Genomic DNA, 18,984 nt, shown 5'->3' with positions numbered 1-18,984 from the left:
AAGTTCAACCGGCAAATGATAGTTCATTAAAGTTTTGACCTGTCAAATTACATCATAGTGCGAGCGGTGAGATGACTAGCGATAAGATCGCAATTCGTTCGGCTTCAAACAATTTTGCACGAAGTATCTATCATCAGAAGACATTTAATGACGTCTGTTACGAGTCGAAAATAATAATACAGTTTTTGCAATGAAAAAATTGCATGGTAATTATGCAACGATTATTGCACAACGCTGTTTTATTGTTAACGAGCAATCACATGCTCAGGTTGTGATTTATCATGAAAGTTCATAGTTTAAGGAAACTGAGGTTTTGAGTAAATTGTTCTTGTACAGGAAAATATTATTTCCTTGGATTCCTGCAAATTCAAAGGACATCATTGAAGACATACGAATTGGCTTTGGGACAATTTTCCTACATACATTGTGTCTGGTCTATTATGCGATCAGAAAACTCACAGTCATCGTTCGGTTTTGTTTTCAAATAATCGCCCTACTTTTGTTGCTGCGTTTTTCCGGAAACGTGACTTGTCAATCATGTGACTCAGGTGTACTTTCCACTTAGACAAAACTATTCCATAACAGGGTCTTTAATATTTATTAAGTCTCCTCATTGAACCATTGACCATTGTTAATTAAAATAGAAATGATAATGGTAGGGCATATAAGATTCCATGTTCCTTCGTCTACGTCAAACGTTATCGAAATCCTTGAATCTACACGAGATAAGGGAAAAATAGACGAATTTCCTTACACGTGATAAATGTATGCTCAAGAATGATACGTGATGAAACGATGATAGAGGTCATGAACGAACGGGGGTAACGCGAAATTAACTCTTCTATAGCGAAGACGTCGTATGTCCTCTATAAGTAAGTCGTGAACCATTAACGTCTAACTCAATTAAATGGAATGCATCGAATTATCTAGAAGAATGTTAGAACGGCTCAGATGGTTCTCGTTCCAAAGCCGTTAGTGCCAAGAAGGTGCACCTTGTCAGTCAATCATTATAAATAGAATAATGTTCGTAACAATTCGTTGCATTAACATAGTAACAGTCTATTGCAAAGTTGAATGATTCCTTCAAGAATTGCTTCAAGGTAAGTCCATAGGTTGTAGCCATAGATTAAAGCCATAGGTCATTCTATTTATGGTAAAATCTATAAGAACATAGATTCTTTTCATTTGTTCATTTTGCCTAAACTGCATATTTCAAATGGTAATGCATACTACTGAAGTGTCAGGCAGGTTTAAATGGAAGAACGATGAATTTTAATTTGAATTTGCCACCAAGAACGGCGCCGTGGGTCATTTGGTTCAGGCGGGTTACAGTAGATGGCGAATCGATCTCGATCGATAGACAGCGGAGCGATAAATCGCGCAGTAGTGACTACGCATCCAAGAAGACTGGGCGTGCGTTTGTTTTCGAGGGTCATGGTATTGGGGTCCCAGATACCCCAAGGCACAGTTAAATCAGTATGTACGGAACACAGTCGATATGACAATAGTGCCTGTTTTACCGTGGGGGTGATATTTCCCAAGATTTCAGTCACTGGGTAAATAAACATTATTGCAAAATGCATAAACCAGATTTCTCGTTTTCCAGCATTGTTGCGTAGCCAGCTGGCGCGGCACCTTTATCAACCGTTCGACCCAGAGCGAACCTCAGTCTTACAGCGACCGACAAGGGATGCGGATCTACCTGTACAACATACATACACCCTTATTTTACTTTGTACGTTCATTTAATTTGCTGTATTTATCTTCTTAGCTTATTGAATAAACTCATTAGCAAGAAGAACGTGTTGATTTTATTACTCCAGTATGCATCCTTTACATCCTTGATTCCTTTACATCCTAGCAACCTTTATATCCCTACATCCGTTACATCCCTGCTTTCTTCATATCGCTGCATCCCTTACATTTCTGCATTCCTCACATCCCAACTGTCCTTAAAAAAAAAGGTCCTTTGGCGGCAAAAATTTGAACTAAATTTTCGATGTCTGATCAGCGCCCTCTGGCGGCAAAAAAAGGAACTAAAGCACGCACCAATTTTGGCCCTCTGGCGGCAAAAATGCGAACTAAATTTTCGATGTCTGGTCAGCGCCCTCTGGTGGCAAAAAAAGGAACTAAACCATGCACCAATTTTGGCCCTCTGGCGGCAAAAATGTGAACTAAATTTTCGATGTCTGGTCAGCGCCCCCTGGTGGCAAAAAAGGGAACTAAATCACGCGCCCATTTTGGCCCTCTGGCGGCAAAAATGTGAACTAAATTTTCGATGTCTGATCAGCGCCCTCTGGTGGCGAAAAAGGGAACTAAATCGTGCAAAAATTTTGGCCCCCTAGTGGCAACAATGTGAACTAAATTTTTGACGTCGAATCAGCGCCCCCTGGCGGTGAAAAAAGGAACTAAATTTGAATTGAAAAAAAGACTTTACTTACCTTTACTTACCTTTACTTACCTTTACTCAGCTTTACTCGAACCAGTGACCATAAATATATTTTTCATAATATATTATTATATTTATAATATATTTATTACAAGGGTTGCAGGGATACTAGAGATGCAGGGATATAAGAAGTGCTGGAATGTAAGGGATGCAGGGATATAAGAAGTGCTGGAATGTAAGGGATGCAGGGATATAAGAAGTGCTGGAATGTAAGGGATGCAGGGATATAAAAAGTGCTGAAATGTAAGAGATGCAGGGATATAAGAAGTGCTGGAATGTAAGCTGATGCAGGGAAAGAATACAGAGAATGCGAGGATATAGGAGTAATCCCTGCGAGGTCCATGAAAAGAATGAAAAAAATAAATGGCTGTCAAGGGAAGCCTTGGTCCATAAAGAGTAGGAATAGGATAAACAATAACTGGGAAGCGTGGTCCCGGCTAGGCCCATAAAGGGAAATACAACAATAAATAATTAGGATGCGTGTGTTTAACCCATAAAGGAGAATAAAATAATTAATAACTGAAAAGGGTGGACTTGATGATTTATTTACCAAAATACATGAAGTAAATACAAGTTCGTCAAACTTACATTTACTCTCTTACATCTAGTTCTCACTCGCTCTTTTACATCCCCCTTTTAGTCGTCTCTTACGACAGGCAGGGGATACCGTGGCCGTATTCTACTCCCCCGAGCCACAGGGGATACGCAGCCCTAATCTAATCTGGGGGTGTTTGGGACCCCCGAAATCATGACCCCTCGAAAACAAAGGCATGTCCACTCTTCTACATCTGTAGTCACTGATTGCACAAAATATTTGAGGTATTCCTCTTCTTCGTGGCGCTGCATTCGACGATGACGTTTGTATCATTCCATCGATAACATGGCGTTTACTTTGTGGAGCCTTTTTGAAGCAACTCTGCTGTGTTTGAACGCGATTTGCATCTTAAACGAAGAGAGGTTCCTTTCTGGTGGTACGCCTTTTTATAATTAATCATCTCTTTAGGATTTTTTCAGAGTTTACATTGAATATATGCCGATAAACATTAAGTGACTGAGGATTCGTTGGTTATGTTATCTGTTTATCCGTTATTTAAGATGCATATATAAAGTTATATACTGTTTTATTAATAAATATTTTTAACTTAATTTTAATATCTGGTATAATTGTATTTTATCTTTTAATAAAGACTCACAAATCATTAATATATGGATTATATACTATAATTTTAATAAAACATAAAGAGGATGTAAAGTGGTCCTAAATGTTTGTATAATATAACTGAAATTGTTCTTAGTTGGTTGGGCATCATGGCAGAATGTCCAAGGCTTTGGTGAACCTCCTACAGTAAAAACAAAAGTATTGCATTTGGTCACATCCATAAGGACTGTGGTTCGAGGTAATTGAATAAACTATTATTATTTTTTATTTATTATAATCATTACAAACATTCTTTGTTACAGTTCCATTGATATTCTTAAACATAGTAACAATAATTGTGAAACTGGTGCTTGGGTGAGAAGGGATAATTCTTTAAGGTGTATATAAAAAGGACAAATGTGCTGTGAGAAGCTTAAACATTCAGTGATGTACATAAGTGAACCAATTAAATTCCTTTATTTTTATCTTTGTATTAAAACCAAAGTGTTCCCTTTATCATAGCATAAGTTCTTTTAAAAAAAAATATTTTTGTAAAGCTGGCAATGATTTTTATGAATGAACATCTTTTTAAAATAACTTAAAAGATTTAACAATATTAAAACATTTATAAATTCATTTAGAGAAAGCTCACCTTTAGCTTTTTCCGAATATTTTTCTCGGTTTATTCGCCGATCCTGTTCCACCTGCTTAAAAAAAAAGAGCTACACCTGCTTCCTTCATTTCACCACCATTGAGCGACTTACGGTCATCGATTTCCATACCATATTAATCTTCGATGATTTAAAATAAGTTGCGTAATTTCCATCACTTCCTACATTTCATACACTTTCTCGGTAATTAAAATTGCGTTTACCGAGTACACTATCCACCCACTTCAAGCTTTCTACTTAAATTTTATTTATTCGAATGATTCTTTTTTCTCAATTATCTTTGAACATAGAGAAATCTTTCTACAAACACGTGGGACGTCCACTTCCGGTTAAAGGATTTTCTTTTCGTCAGAACTTCGCGCGTTCTCCACCAGAAGTTATTTAAATTGAACGGTGGTCGGACTGTAAATTACCTTGGACGATGTCGAAGGTGTAGATAGTCAGACAAAACACTTTAACGTCCTCGCGTGTTTGCGAACGATTTAACCAATGATTTTCCCGTAACTTTCTCCCCTTCTTCGCTTTCTCGGGGTAGAACAATTTACTTACAGTTAGTGGACAAGTGTTACGCTAAATTTCTACCATAATAAATCAATTTTCATTCACCTAGAATCCTTTATTTCTCCTATCTCATATATTCTCAGAATTTTTATTATCATTCATATGTGTTTTTAAATTAATTTATCACAAATTGTGCAAACACTTAAGTTAATCAAAATTTAGATAAGAATATTATCTGTTTTTCTTGAAAAAGTGTAGTTGAACGAGTGTTGATAAAAATTGAAAATATCAGATTTTTCTAATAAGTGTATTACCTCGGAAATTTTCCAACTGCGAGACAGAACGCCCTTCTGTTTGCTTGGTACCATTCACTGCAACCATCCTCGAGGTGCCTTGTGCAATCCCCCTGTCCAATTTACACAATTTCTGGGTCCCTCTTAAAACTGCACGCTTTTTTTTGTCTTTTCGCCATCAGTTCGTCGATTACAAATACGACCTGCATTCCCCGGACTCTTTCGCGTAATACTCATCGAGGTTACATAAGAGATTCTAGCGAGAGTCCATCGTCCTCTCTTCTTTTCCTATTTTTCTCGCGAATGACCGACGCTGTCTCGATTTTTCGTCGGCTACGAACCGATTGCGTAACCTCGCGATCTATAGTGTCTGTTAAATAACTTCCGACCCGTGCACGTTGTGCCAGATATCATTAAAGTCGTTAAAGATAGTAATTCGAGAGAAAGATATCCGTGAAATTCTTTCCCCCTGACGAAAATCCGTGAAAGGATATACCGCTCGATTGCAACATCTTCGCCGTCGAGTAATTACCTTCTGGCGGAAGACATCGATATAATTGGTACCGAGTAATTGTTAGACGGTCCCATAATTATGAAGGCGACGGGCCAAGCGGTTCGTTGAAAACACGTCCGTCCATGTGGCAAGAACGCGCTTCGTTCCCGTCAAAAACGCTCGTGTAAAGCGGTGGAAAAAGACGCTAGGGGATCAGCGAAAGTAAAACAACGAAGCAGGACCATTGTGAAGGAGCTGGTTTTACGAGCCAGTTGCTCGACAAATCCTCTCTTCCCATAATTGGCAGAGGAGATCACACACTGTGCGTCACCGTGCCCGCGTTTTTCTCTCCTTTCACACGTTGCGCGACTTCTCCGCCGCTGATTGGTCCCTCGATTGCGTCTCGTTCGAAGAAAAAGTCGGTTGTAAATTTTGGAAAGGGAGACCAATCGCCTTGCACCGACCCTTCGCGGACCAACTTTCAGCATGACTCGGTCAATTCTTTTTTTATATTAAATTATCGAGTTGTTCGAAAGATTCACTGTCATCGTTGAGAAATTTCCACTCGTTGATTGCGAGGAATAGTATCAATATTTACCTACTTTTGTCTCTGCAAACACGTTTCGAAGATAGCGAATTTTCCACCTGTTGACTATGTTCAAGTATCAGATTTTTATTTAAATCCAACTTGAAATTTCGTTTATCGAAAGTTGGGAACAGCTATGGGTTTTCTATTCGACACCCTAAATAATAAAAAATGAGTTGAACGGTATCCCGTTGAACAGGATTTCGTGTTCCTTGAAACTGGAGCACGGATCCCATGTGCGTGGTACGTTTTCCCTCTTTCGCACGGCTTCTGGCCTGGCAGGCAGGTTTATGGATTATGTACGGCTCTTACAAAATTCCACGCTGAGTCTCACAGTTCCTCGTCTTCTCTCCTTTCCCCTTTCTCGACCCCGCCATCCCTGTTGGCGAAGAGTCGCGCACTTTCCCTGCTGGACGTCGTACATACGTAAGTCTTTTAGAATGGCCGAATCGTTGATATTCCGATTTTCTCGGCTGCTCGAAGAAACAACGCTTTCTCGATTTCAATTATTCTACTCGGATGCAGAGCGACAATGAATTCTATCTACGACATCTATTTCCCCGTCCCATGTTATGCGACTCGCGAATTTTCTATTTCATTTCCTTCGTCGCGAAACGAATCGTTTTGTTGCGGTTTGAAAATCTTGTAGACGTCAGGAAACGCGGAAACGGAGGAACGTGAAAGATGGTGGTTCACTGGCGCAGAACGGGGACGTCGTTTGTTAATGTTCCATCCGCGACACATGGCACGGAACATCCTCGAGATGTTCCATGATCGTTTTCACGCATCGTCCACGATACTATTCTCGATGAAATTTCATTCCGTTGAATTGTTAATTGCGAAGTTTACACTCGTTTCCATTGCAATCAACTAAACCTACATTTGCCTCGCGTGTTACGAGTTAAATTGTGTAATGGCAGGCCGATTAAACGCGACGAACTTATAAAACGCGGAGAAACACGCAGTGTAATGATTTAATTTAGGTCTAGCGTGGCCGCGATTTATTCACCATCGCGGTGTGTCTTAATTGCGCCAACCTCGCATTGTGTTTGCTGATTACTTAATTCAGAAACTCATTACTCAATTTTTAATTACCCGCTGGAAACGGTGGCGGCCCTTAATCGAAACCACCTCGATTCTTCTCCCTTCAAATACTTTCTAAACGAACTGACTTCTATTCATTTTCAAACGATATCGTTTATTACACATAAACGTTACGAAACGATACCATTAAATATCTGGCTAATAAAGGAAACTCTGGTATCGCTGGTGTTCAAGAAAAATTGCATCGTTTTACGTCTGCGCCAGACGGATTGCATAAACAACGAAATCTACGCGTACATAAACGCATTTAACGCCTCCTATCGCGGCTCGTTACCCAACGACTAAACGTTTCCATTAGTAGAGTTAGAATTTACGATCGAAACTTTCCGGCGAGTTTCCGCCCACTGGGACGATTCTTCCTTACCAAGCAACCCGTATTTTCATCACACGATACAAAATTCCTCGACCCACCGTTTTCATGCGATCAGAAAAGAAACGTGTCCGAGGAGAACTGAAAACCACTTTCGAATCTCTGACCGGTGGCCGTCAGGCTGCTTCGGTCCGCTCTGGGAGCATCTGTTGCTCGTGAGAATTTACGTCATGTCCAGCTGGGGAAGCTCGTAGCCCTGGGGGATCCGCGTGCAGTGAAAGGAGAAAGGCGAGTGTTCGTCGCTAAAAGAGAAAAAGATTTGATCTTCGTCTTCGAAGGAGGAAGTAGAAAAAAAAAAAAGAAAGAATACGAGAGTATTAGACAGCACCTGAGGGTTGGGACCTCGGGTCAATCACGGATACATTCGGATAGGTGAAAGATCGATGAAGAGAAGAGAAATTATGGATGAGGAAGAGAATGCTTTGCATCTCGACTGTTGTGGCACGAGAAAGATGATTCTTGGCGTTTCAACGGTGGCGACGTTTTTTTTTATTTTTTACTACAAAAAAGCCTTTATACAAGTATAAAAAAAAGAAGTATGCGTGGTTAAGGAGTAGCGTTTAAAACATATAAAAAAATAGAGTGTATTCGTGTTGTGTACGTATGTGGTACGCGTCAGCGCCCGCTCCGTTCCTCGTCAATGGTACCCGGTCCACTTTGATACTGCTTGTTTCGATGCTCCTTTGGATGTTCCATTAGCCAGATTGGTTTTCTTCAATTTTCATGCACGCGTCAGTTCCTCCTCGTACGATCGAACGACGCAGCGGACGCTGTGGAAAGCGTGTGTTAATTGTATTTACAAGGCGCGTTCTAGCGCCGATCACGGCTTCGGCTTCGGCTCCGGAATCCACGGCTTTCGTTCACGGAGTCTTGCGAATAGAATAGTTAGGTCGAATCTCTATGAGATCCATCTTTTACCGTACTTATTTTCTCGGCTTGGTTTAATTATTATCACTTGATACGTATAGATCCATCGCGGATCCGACCACGGCGACGACGCAATGATTTTGGTACGATAGAATCTGACACCCGGTCGACGCTCAGATCGTTAAGCTGACCGATTCGATTTCGACGTTCTTCGATTCCACTCCAGAGCCCTGACCCGTTGAAGCGACGACCTTTATTCTCCAACGAGACAGTGGTTTAGAGCTGGTTACCTTTCGTACACTCTCGCGATTCCTTCGAGGATCGTGGCTCGTTGAAACGACGACGATTTGATTTCAACGAAACAGGAGCCTTGGAATCCTTGCCCGATGTTCCTGCGTGTACGTACATCCTTGATCTCTTCCATCCTTAAGAATCTTGACCCGTCCTGATGACCTTCGTCAGTGAGGGACCTTTGTCGATTACGAACAGTGGGGGGGTTGGGGGGGACATTCAGCTTTGGGTACGAATCCTTCTCAACGATCTGCCTTTTGTACGACGACCTTCCGAGCGAGTTGGAGGTAAAATGCATGTCACTTGGAAGAACTAGGTTTCGAAACGAGTTCTCTGATCTCCCGCCATTCGTCCCGGTTTTCCCTGGACCAAGTGTAATCACGAGTTCGTTAAAAATTTTAGCTCGAAAGATCATCGTTTCTCTGGTCGACTGGTGTCTTCACTCGCTCTCTCTCTTTCTCTCCCTCTCTCGCTCTCCCATCATCCAATCCGTTGAAGTTCGATGACCGTTTAGAACGGCGCACCGTAGCTACTGCTGGGTCTGCTCGGTGCCCCGTAGGATGAACTTGGTGCCCCGTAGGACGAGCTTGGATAACCACCAGCCCCATGGCTCACTTGGTTGAATTGCGCTACTTGGATGGCTTGTCTGATTCCTTCGAGATCGACGCCCACCACGCGGGTCTGGTAGCTCGGTACACCATAGCTGGAGCTTGGTACACCGTACTGGCTCGATGGGGCACCGTAGCTGGAGCTAGGGGCGTAACCACCGCCTCCGAATCCACCGGTCTGTTGGGCTTGCAGTTCCTCCTTCAACAGGATCTGACGGATCTGTTCGAGGAGAGCTCCATCGACGGAGGCACCCTCGCTGGTTTGGTAGCCAGTGGATACGGCGGTGTATCCACCACCTCCACCTCCACCTCCTAACGAGTATCCGCCACCTCCGCCACCTCCGCCATGGGAATAACCGCCTCCTCCGCCGGATGGCCTGCTGTAGCTGTATCCGGAGGAAATTGGTGGTTCGGCCAAGGCGAACCCAGCCAAGCCGAGTATTATACACTGAAATAGAAAAAAGAGACATCCAATTAGATCGGTTACCACCGTTCTCGTCGACTCGAGCAAGATTATTAATGTTCGAAAGTGAAACAGAGAATTCCTGATAGAAAGTCTTGCCCGAAGGGAACGATTCGGATAAGCTGACCCGAAAAAAATAGAGGAATTGAAACAGTCACGATCATCGAAGCGTGGTTGAAGTTAAAGAAAAGCCACGGTCAGCAGGGAAAGTGGCCGGTCGAGTTAACTGGGAAAACTCGGAAATTAATATAATGGAAACGACGTGTGATGCGAAACGTAATCCCAATTGAGTTTCCGGCTAGAAAATTGATAGAGACACGTGTTTAACGAAATCGAGGACACCGGTCACTTGGAACATCCCGTAGATCTCACTTCGAAAACGTCTACACTTGTTTTCACGATCTCCCTCTTTCATACACGGGCACACATTCTCTCAATTTCTTTCTCTCAGCTTAATCAAGGTAATCTTTAAGAGAATACAGCGTGCTTACCACGAGCAGATGATTCATGTCGGCTTCTGCGATGCCGCTCAGAGTTCTGTGACTCTGCAAGGTAGACCAGGGTCCTTTATACCCCACGAGAAGCAGGGGGATACTTGTGGCCCCCACGAAGAAGAGACGGGGGCCTCTCGAGTGAGAGTAATTCAGCTGTGAGACGATTCTCCTTCTCCCTCCTCTTTCTCCTCCGCTCTTCTGTCCTTTCAATTGTATTCGCGTCTCTCTCACCCCGTTGTAAGTTACATCAATTTCATCCTCGTCTTCGACGATCCTCGACCTTCTGCCCTGATGATTACCCGAATTTGGCCGATCAACAGTTGTGAAACGTCCCTTTCTCGAGCAGGTAGCCTAACGGATATCAAGTTGCGTCCTAGACCTAGACTTTTCTACGCTTCGTTCCTCATCCTGCCTACAGGTATTCCACGATTTCACTTTTTGGTCGATTTCGATCGTTTGGATTCGATCTTGGCCCGGTTTTCCTAGTAATAACATGGCGCAATAAAGAGGAAGAAATATAATGTTTGTTTAAATTGGAAGATTTGGAAATGATTAGAAGTTTCGTCGATCGAATAGAAAATATGCAAATCTATTGCGACAAGTTTGTTCACCAAGAAGCATCGCCTCGTCATCAAAGAGGTTCTGTCGTAAGAGTCATTACGCTTGGTTACTTGAAACTTGATATCGATCGTACGCTGTTTATCAAGTACTCTTCCAAATCTTGTTAAAATTTCTATCATTAATATTCCGCTCGCGACCCCCTCGCGAGGCACGTAGAAACGTCTACCTAACATTACAAACAGACCACGAGGAAGATCCTTATTTTTTATTTCAAGCATTTAACCTACTTAGTTCTGTACTTTACTGTAAAACGAATTAAGAGGAATGCAAAAAAGATCCTTTTTTGCGGGAATAAAATTTCTCCTGTTCACAAATTCATTTTAATAAGACCATTCGTGCGTATAACACAGGGACCGAATAATCAATTCCCGCATATTCTTGTTCAACTCGTTCGGTTTTTAGAACGCAGAAAGTAGTGGTGTTTCATTCTCACTTTACGCATCCAGGATTCTATCTTTGACGTGTCACGATTGATCCATGAACGATCTAATCTATCCAACTTATCAAACACCTGTTGATTAACAGACGATCATCAAAGTTGCAGCGCTTCTCTGTACCCGTTTTACGCAACACGTCGTTAAGCAACTGGCGTTATAAATAAAAGTTAATTAACCCGCGTAAAAAATGTCGTTGAGCCACCCGGTAGAGTTGATCCCTGCTCTTCGGAGGGTAGAGAGTATCAGGAAGAAAAGTACGCGGTCGAACGTTGTATCATCCTCGCGGGAGAGCTTCCTTGCATTTCCAAGCGTAATCATTAGCGATGGGCTTAAGTGGTTCACAAGTAGTTTTGAACATTAATTAACTAAACCCTCTTTAATTAAAAAAAAAAAAGAATAACCGATAGAATTAATAAACTTAATATGATAACTTAGCTATATTTAATAAATAAAATAAAAATTATCATAATTCGATCCCATCACTAGTAATCATTTCTGCAGACATCATCATCGTGTTCATCCTACACAAGAAGAATAAAAGTATGAGACGATATCGGACGCTGTCCATCCTGATCCATCGACGATGATGACGAAACGAGAAGGAAAACGCTTTCTTCGACATAGAATTTAATTATCCGTCTCGTGAACTCTCGACCCACTTCCCGACACGCTCCGATCCACCGTTCCTGTCATCCTGCGGCTTCTTTCCTTTCTTCTGTTCGCCCCGTTTCCGGTCGGATTCCCGCGTTCTCCGCTCGCGTGTCCGCGATGGTCAGTCGTCGCTGCGAAGCATTTTCTCGCGTCTACACGGAGCACTAGTACCGTGGTGTCGTCTGCTGCTGGAAAAAAGGAAATAAGAATTTATTAGAATTTTAATTAGGAGTCGATTGTCTGTGTAAAAGTTACAGTGTTATTAAACGACAGTGTTAGAATGATTCAGGGTTGTATTTCGATCACAAAGATAGCTGATTGTTGTTAGGATGATCATTTACAGTGGAAGTGAAATTTTTCGACTCACTTTCGTTCAAATATTCTGAGATGTCCCCGTGAGTTATTTCCTTTGACGAAACAAACATGTTCGTTTGGAATATTGAAATATCGATGCTCAGGCGACAGACGTTAAATCTTTGGAAGGATTAATGATAATGACAGACCCCTGTAATGTATGGCGCATCGTGCCACCGTTTGTCGTCCAACAATTTATCTCTGTACTCATATTGAAACGAATCGAACGAGAGAAAGCAAATGCGAAGGTGGAGCGAGGTTGCATCTCGCTTCTCGTCTTAAGATTACCCTTTGAATCGAGGCAAAATATTTTTCATGGCATTCGTGCGAAAACTATTGTAAATTTCAATAGTGGAAACAATTAAATACATGTGTTGAAAACTCTGGATTAAAAGTTGTTAGAATTATTATTGAGATTCCAAGTTTTCTCCAATCATTTTGCATTAAATTGGTGGCGCCAGTCACCGATGACCTCCGCGACAGTCATTACGTTGAACATAGATTAGCAGCGTCCAACGAGGCTCCTGTAAAAATTTCGATTTCCTTAATCGAGATTGCTCGATCTCGATGACTCGTGTAATATTCCCGAGCCCTGAAGGCACGTCTCGATGTGTAGGTACTTACTTGTATCCGAGTTTCTCGGATAGTAATGTTGCAGGGTCGTAAATGAAGGAGGGGAATCCATGGGCCTGGGGCTTGACTTTCGCTCGGCTGCTGGAGCTTCTCTCGAATGGTCTTCTTCCTCTTCGATGTTGTTTAGTTCGTGCCGTTTTTTCTTCCATCTCGACCAGTCGCTTCGATTCAACCGATCTCGGGAAACCTTGGTTATCTAAAAACGGACGCTTATCTTTTATTCATTTTGTACCCTTTAAGTGCACGTGCACCATTCGTATCTCTCTATAATTATTTATTTAAATGAAAAAATGAATTTTTCATAATTTTGATTTTATGCTACGATAAATCGCCAGCTTTGCGTTCTAACTTTCATTTCATTTATAAGACAATAGTGTCTCTCGAGTAATTAAACAGTTTTGATTAGGAATTTACCGAAGCAATTAAGAAAGATTCGTGAAGTTAAACTAAACGAGGCTCGATTACGTGAAAAACTTTCACGATTCTTTTCTTCTTCGAGATGTCTGCATTCAAAATTCTGAAAAAAAGAAAGTATCCACTGTTTGACTAGCCATTTAAGACTCAAAAATGTAAAAAAGGTAAATTTTTCGGTTACATAATCGCAGACGGTTTTTTTTTATGCCCACGCTACGTACAAGAATGTTGCCGGCATACATTTTCATGAGATCGAACTCTCGTAATCATTTTACCCGATATCTCTTCGATGCAGCGCGTACGGATCACCAAGTAATCCGACAAAAAAAAAAGTATCTAACCCCGTAACGAAACCGTATGTGATGCCACCAGGTGAAAGGCTGAGCTTTCAAGTGAAAGGCGAAGGGAAAAATATTTTCGTAGGAGGATTCTGAAGAAATTTTGAACAACATCGCGACGGAAGTAACATCTCCGATTCTATTCAAGGGAGTTCGGCGATCATTACCGAATCGTTAGTAATCATTAGGCAGCTCGTGTCTGCGGATTGTTCAAGTCGTTTAACTATGCATACAATAGTGTGTAAAGTGAGTAGACCAAAGGACATTAGCACGCTAATGGGAATGTTTGAGCGACGTAAATGTTTGTCATACACCTCTGTTGAATAATATTCCTCTATGAGGAACTGCAGTAGACGCTTCTGTGGACGTTTCGTAAATTTACAACGATACCCTATCAAATTCATGAATACATTTCAACTGAACGTCTGCCGAGAGATTTATACGAGTCTTCAGGAATCTTTCCGTAATACAATTTGCATTACAGAATACACGGGAAATACGCGCTGTTATAAACGATCGACCAGTTTGATTTTTCTTTCTCCGAATTTATGTGTAACGTCTTCCTGCTGAATTTTAAGATAGCGAGAAGTGAAAGAAAGAAAGATGGTAGAACGGAGTGTATACTCGTTAGCGATGTGCAGGTTACTGAAGCAGGTAGTACGATTACGCAAAATTGCTTACGGGAAACGGAGCAAGCCTGCGTTTAGCTGTTGCACAAGAGAGGATGCTTCCCTTCCCGTCGACAGCTAAACACCATACCAGTTGCAGTATAAATCGTGTGATCTGACGTTTAATCCTTTGAAGACTGTTCGATGATGATCGTTGAAATCTAATTCTTCGTATAACAGAGGAAGATTGAGATTCTTCGTTTAATTTTCAGAATTTTACTGATCAAAGTGAATCTATCTTTCTCTTAAATTAAATCTCACACTTTCATCCACCGCGTCGATGAAAATCAATGATGAAAGTGCCGGATAACGAATCTGATTCCTTATTAATCAGAGACGGTGGGACACGGTACAAAAGTGATCTCATCGCAGAGAAATTGGTACATACAGGGTAGTATTGTTGCGAGAGCAGATCCCGGTTGAAAACTCGCGGTAACGTTAATGAGAGTTTCTTACTGACGTATCTCGACTGTTACATCGTATGATGTTTATCGAAGTAATAAGGACGAAACGTTTCTTGTCCCTGTTGCAGAAGTACCTCGCGGAAGGCCAATGTACGGCATACATTTTAACGATACGAACTTACATTATTTTAGCCGATGTACCATTGTAGGTCTGGGTCGCAACTGACCCGGATTTTAAAAAAAAGTACTCTAATACCAGATGATAGCGTTGTATTTACCCTGGAAGTCTGAAAATTACAGCCAGACGTCCTAGAAGAGCGTCACGAGCATCTTCCCATGTACGTAATTATCACTGTGGTATGTGAAAACTGGAGAAACGCTTCCGGTTGCTTTTATACCGGACGAAGACGGGTCGGAATAAAACACAGAGACTATTTATTTTTATTTTCTGAACACCCTTCACAACTGCTTTTAGTTAGTAATACTGGTACAACATCGTCAGTTTCTTTCACTTTTTTTTGTATCTTCTTTTATTCGATCATCAGACGAGTTACAATAATTAAGCGAGCTACGATTTCGCTTTCTTCACGGTAGACTTTCCTCGTTTTGTTGGTAAATGAAATCAGATGCTTTTGCGTTACGTAAGTACACGCGCAATTGACGTCATTGTAGTTAAAGAAATTAAGAAGAAATTTAGAGAATGTCGACGTACAGACGTTGGATCTCTCATTGCGCAAACGGGTAGTCTTCGGTGCTCGGTGATTGAACGGTCACTCGACAACGTAACAGTGATCGGCTATTCGTTTCTATCATAAAATTAAATTTATTGTTAGTTTTTCTATTTAGCAGTGGCATTTTTCATTACCTCTTGATCATTTTCTATCTATTATTGTGAAAACTGGTAGTCCTCTCTGATCAATAAAATGTAGGATTATTAGAAGTCATTAGATCCACAGGCTATTTATTTCTATCATAAAATTGAACTTAGTGTTCGATTATAATCATTCTTACTATTCCTAGCAGGTACATAAAATTGGAGATATCATATTTAGGAAGGAATGCGACTAATTAATTCGAGAGTTTTATCCTGCATCGTAAAACCCTTGACATTTTAACGAGGATATCGCGAAAACCATGATGTTTTTGACACTGTTTCGCGAATTTAAGCAATTCATTATAGTTCTTGCGGCAAGTCAAGGTGTTAAGCACAGTACGATACCGTCTATTTTGCGAGAGTTTTGTCGTCTCGTTCCTTTCGCTTCTTTCTAATCAGCTTGGCACCGTTTTAATCTCTCCGCTTTCCTTTCCGCCACCAAACGCTTATTTTGCGCGGCGTGTAACGTCCGTTAAATCGTTTCCTCTGCCATCCTCTGTGCCCACCGCTGTAATTTTCATCGAGATCGCTTCTTTTTTTTTTTTTACGTAAAAGTCATTACATAAGCGTACGATCATTACCAAACTTCTCGGTAAGCAATTTCTAATTAATGAGTTGCGAGCAAGAACGAATAAACTGGAGACTGTACGATTGTTTTCGAGCCTTAACGAAGAGGAAATGCGACGTCTAAGATCTCGAATAATTACGAAAAAAAAAAAACTGATTCACCTGAACCGATGCAATTTCATGGATCTGCTTCGTTCTCCATCGGATCGCTTTCTTCGAAGAAGCAACCAGCAGCGACCTTTGAAGTTAAACTACGGTCGAGTTTCACCGGCACGCTCATCCAGGCACCGTTACTCGGGCTCGTTTATTCCGAGATCGATCAGCGCGCTTCCTTCTTCCTGTAAGGAACACCAGACATCCTGAGAATCGACCCTGAGGTTCCGTGCGAACCGTCGAAAAGTGTCTGATTCAGATAAACGGATCCATCGATCGATCGATCAAGATTTACAGAGATCATTGGGTAGAAGTAAGAAGACTATTACACAAAGGGTTTATAAATAAATGTTTCGATTAGAAAGATTCAATCGTTTGTGAACGAAGGTGTTCCATTCAGTATTAGCGTCCAACAAAAGGCCTGTTAATATTCATTAAACGCGTACTGTTGTTCAACAGTAATTCAGTGAGAAATGTGACATGCACAGGCTGGGTTTACGTATTACATCTGACGTGTAAATGCGTTATGTGTATGATTTATAGTTTGATTTATAGTTTCCACGGTTACGCGACTGGAAGATATCCAAAGATTCACTGAAATCGTAATAAATCGTTGGAAATGGCTTCGAAAAGGGCAGGAACTTTACATTCAGATTCTAAAATGATCGCATCCATATTGGTCCATTTACAATGATCGACAACTACCAGAAGCTGGTATTACATAAGATCATGAAACTGCCACATGTGTTTTCATTCAGTAATAACGCATTAATTAAAGTGATGATCAAAAATTCCTGTAATTCACGAAGAGGCTTGAAATCGAACATTAATTTTCTTGCGAACGTCGTTGAAGATTCTAAGAAACTCAAAGATAAACGAAAGACACGCTAGCAGAGGATCGGTAATTAGCCGTGATTACACGGCTAGATGGTCTGCAATCGATCACACTCGATCACGGTGCAACATAGGTCGATCTCTGATAGGAAGAAACACCGCCCATAAGAGAAGAGCTAAGCAACGATGACCCGGGTCGCTCTCACGCGTTTGTCTCAGTTGTTCACTTCCGCTAGTGAAAGGTGCAGGCACACTCACTGTTCTATGGTAAAATGCGCTTACGTGCACCTACGTGCATTCATCAGACTAGCCAGGTACACCACCTCTGTCAGTAATTGGCGATGCTTGCCGAGAAAGGCGGTCGTACATTGACGCATCACTCTGATTGAAATCCTAACGGGTGTTTTATAAGAAACGATCCGATTTCTCTGCGATCGATAGTAAATCCGATGAAAATCCAAGGGCCAATTTCAATTTTCTAAAAGCCACACACACTATCGTTAGTGTTTGAGATTTTATTGCTGGAAGTCGATGGATTCGTTTGCGCAATCGTTTACACCATCGATTATGGCTTTTCCTTCGATCGCGATCGATCTCGAAGAGAAACGCGGAAAGCCGAGCGAATCGATCGTTCAAGAAAGTTTTTCGTCATTTCTTATCGCGTGAGAAACATACAAACTGGACCCGCGTTTTGATAACCGCGTGTGCTTGATATATCGACAAACCCACCTTATGTAACAACAATTTTTGTGGCCCGTGGCCTCGACTATTTTAATTTCGTGTAAAAACTAATCGCTTTGGGTAAACCTCCTTGACTCCTGTAGATTATTTTCCAACATTTTTTGTTACTGCCTACGTGACTCGATTCTGTAAATAATTGTGTTACGATTCTTTGTATATCAATCCATCCTACAGATAATAAACGAAATTAATATACAAACATTAGCCTTTGTTTTAACCTTGTATCCTTCGCACTTTTTAAGTAAGCAATTTTTTTGTCATTGATTTATCAAGGGTTAAAGAGGTTAACATTCGATGCTAGATTAAACATTTTCTTGATTTATCTTCGACGATGTTTGCATCATCGCATCGGTCAGGTGTCGATAGTTTGACTCTGTCTGGAATAAAAATGATTTTTGAAACATTCGATATCGCGAATCCTTTCTCCTGGCAGAAAATGAAATCGGGAAGAAATTCGCGTAGTCCTGTCACGGCTAGTTTTGTAATTCTAACAGTAGGAATTTCTAAACCATTTTTGTGTTCGGTGTTTACCGATCCGGTGTGCCAAGTGGAGCGACGCGTTTAAGATCACCGCGATTTCTTGCATCATTATTGGCCTAATTCCAACCGATTTATATTCATATTAAAGAAATATCCTCCCGATTCTTGCGCAAACACTGTCCACCGGTGGAATACAATGAATACCAAAGGATATTTGCGGTTCATTCAACGATTGAACGAATTAAATTACAATAACAGTAAATTTCTCTTAAAAAACCACAGTACGTAACAAATAGTTTCTATTGTTTTCTATCGTTTTGATTCTCAATTGTATTCGATTCTGCATTGAATATTACATAACAACAACCGATAAAATTTGCCACACGAATTTCTGGAAACTGGATGTACAACGTTATCTGATCACATTGTGTTCTAAGAATCCCCTGATAAAAATATTCCAGCTCGTAATAATTATCCGTACCACTTG

At 41.1% G+C, this 18,984-nt stretch overlaps 2 protein-coding genes across 5 annotated transcripts; one reads left to right on the top strand and one right to left on the bottom strand.

The window, feature by feature from the left end:
• Positions 1-3,287: 3,287 nt before the first annotated feature.
• LOC117603572 (immediate early response 3-interacting protein 1) lies at positions 3,288-4,150 on the top strand. Its single transcript, XM_034322903.2, has 3 exons — positions 3,288-3,420; positions 3,745-3,846; positions 3,911-4,150. Exons 1-3 carry the CDS (start codon positions 3,330-3,332, stop codon positions 3,964-3,966), a joined length of 249 nt encoding a protein of 82 aa, XP_034178794.1. The 5' UTR covers positions 3,288-3,329; the 3' UTR covers positions 3,967-4,150.
• A 3,910-nt stretch (positions 4,151-8,060) lies between these two features.
• On the bottom strand, positions 8,061-18,951 carry LOC117603485 (uncharacterized). 4 transcript variants are annotated; one of them, XM_076688221.1, is made up of 4 exons: positions 18,006-18,951; positions 13,016-17,754; positions 10,326-12,915; positions 8,061-9,819 (listed from the first exon to the last, which is right to left on the bottom strand). In XM_076688221.1, the coding sequence occupies exons 3-4, from the start codon at positions 10,341-10,343 to the stop codon at positions 9,274-9,276; spliced, it is 564 nt and encodes a 187-aa protein (XP_076544336.1). In that variant the 5' UTR covers positions 10,344-12,915; positions 13,016-17,754; positions 18,006-18,951; the 3' UTR covers positions 8,061-9,273. The 4 variants fall into 4 exon arrangements, with proteins under 4 accessions (XP_076544336.1, XP_076544334.1, XP_076544333.1 ...); XM_076688219.1 differs by lacking the exon at positions 18,006-18,951 and having other exon boundaries at positions 10,326-10,810; positions 11,563-12,915; positions 13,016-15,120; XM_076688218.1 differs by lacking the exon at positions 18,006-18,951 and having other exon boundaries at positions 10,326-12,225; positions 12,405-12,915; positions 13,016-15,120.
• Positions 18,952-18,984: the final 33 nt, after the last annotated feature.

This window comes from Osmia lignaria, chromosome 4 (assembly GCF_051020975.1).
Source record: "Osmia lignaria lignaria isolate PbOS001 chromosome 4, iyOsmLign1, whole genome shotgun sequence".
NCBI lineage: Eukaryota > Metazoa > Arthropoda > Insecta > Hymenoptera > Megachilidae > Osmia > Osmia lignaria.
This window is presented reverse-complemented; position numbering and strand designations above follow the sequence as displayed.

What these genes read in the sequence shown, in the direction of transcription:
- LOC117603572 (XM_034322903.2), top strand. Translation starts at nt 3,330, where the DNA reads ATGGCGTTTACTTTGTGGAGCCTTTTTGAAGCAACTCTGCTGTGTTTG. An exon ending in AGAGAGGTTCCTTTCTGGTG is followed by an intron (nt 3,421 to 3,744) that starts GTACGCCTTTTT and finishes AATTGTTCTTAG; the next exon opens with TTGGTTGGGCATCATGGCAG. An exon ending in CATAAGGACTGTGGTTCGAG is followed by an intron (nt 3,847 to 3,910) that starts GTAATTGAATAA and finishes TCTTTGTTACAG; the next exon opens with TTCCATTGATATTCTTAAAC.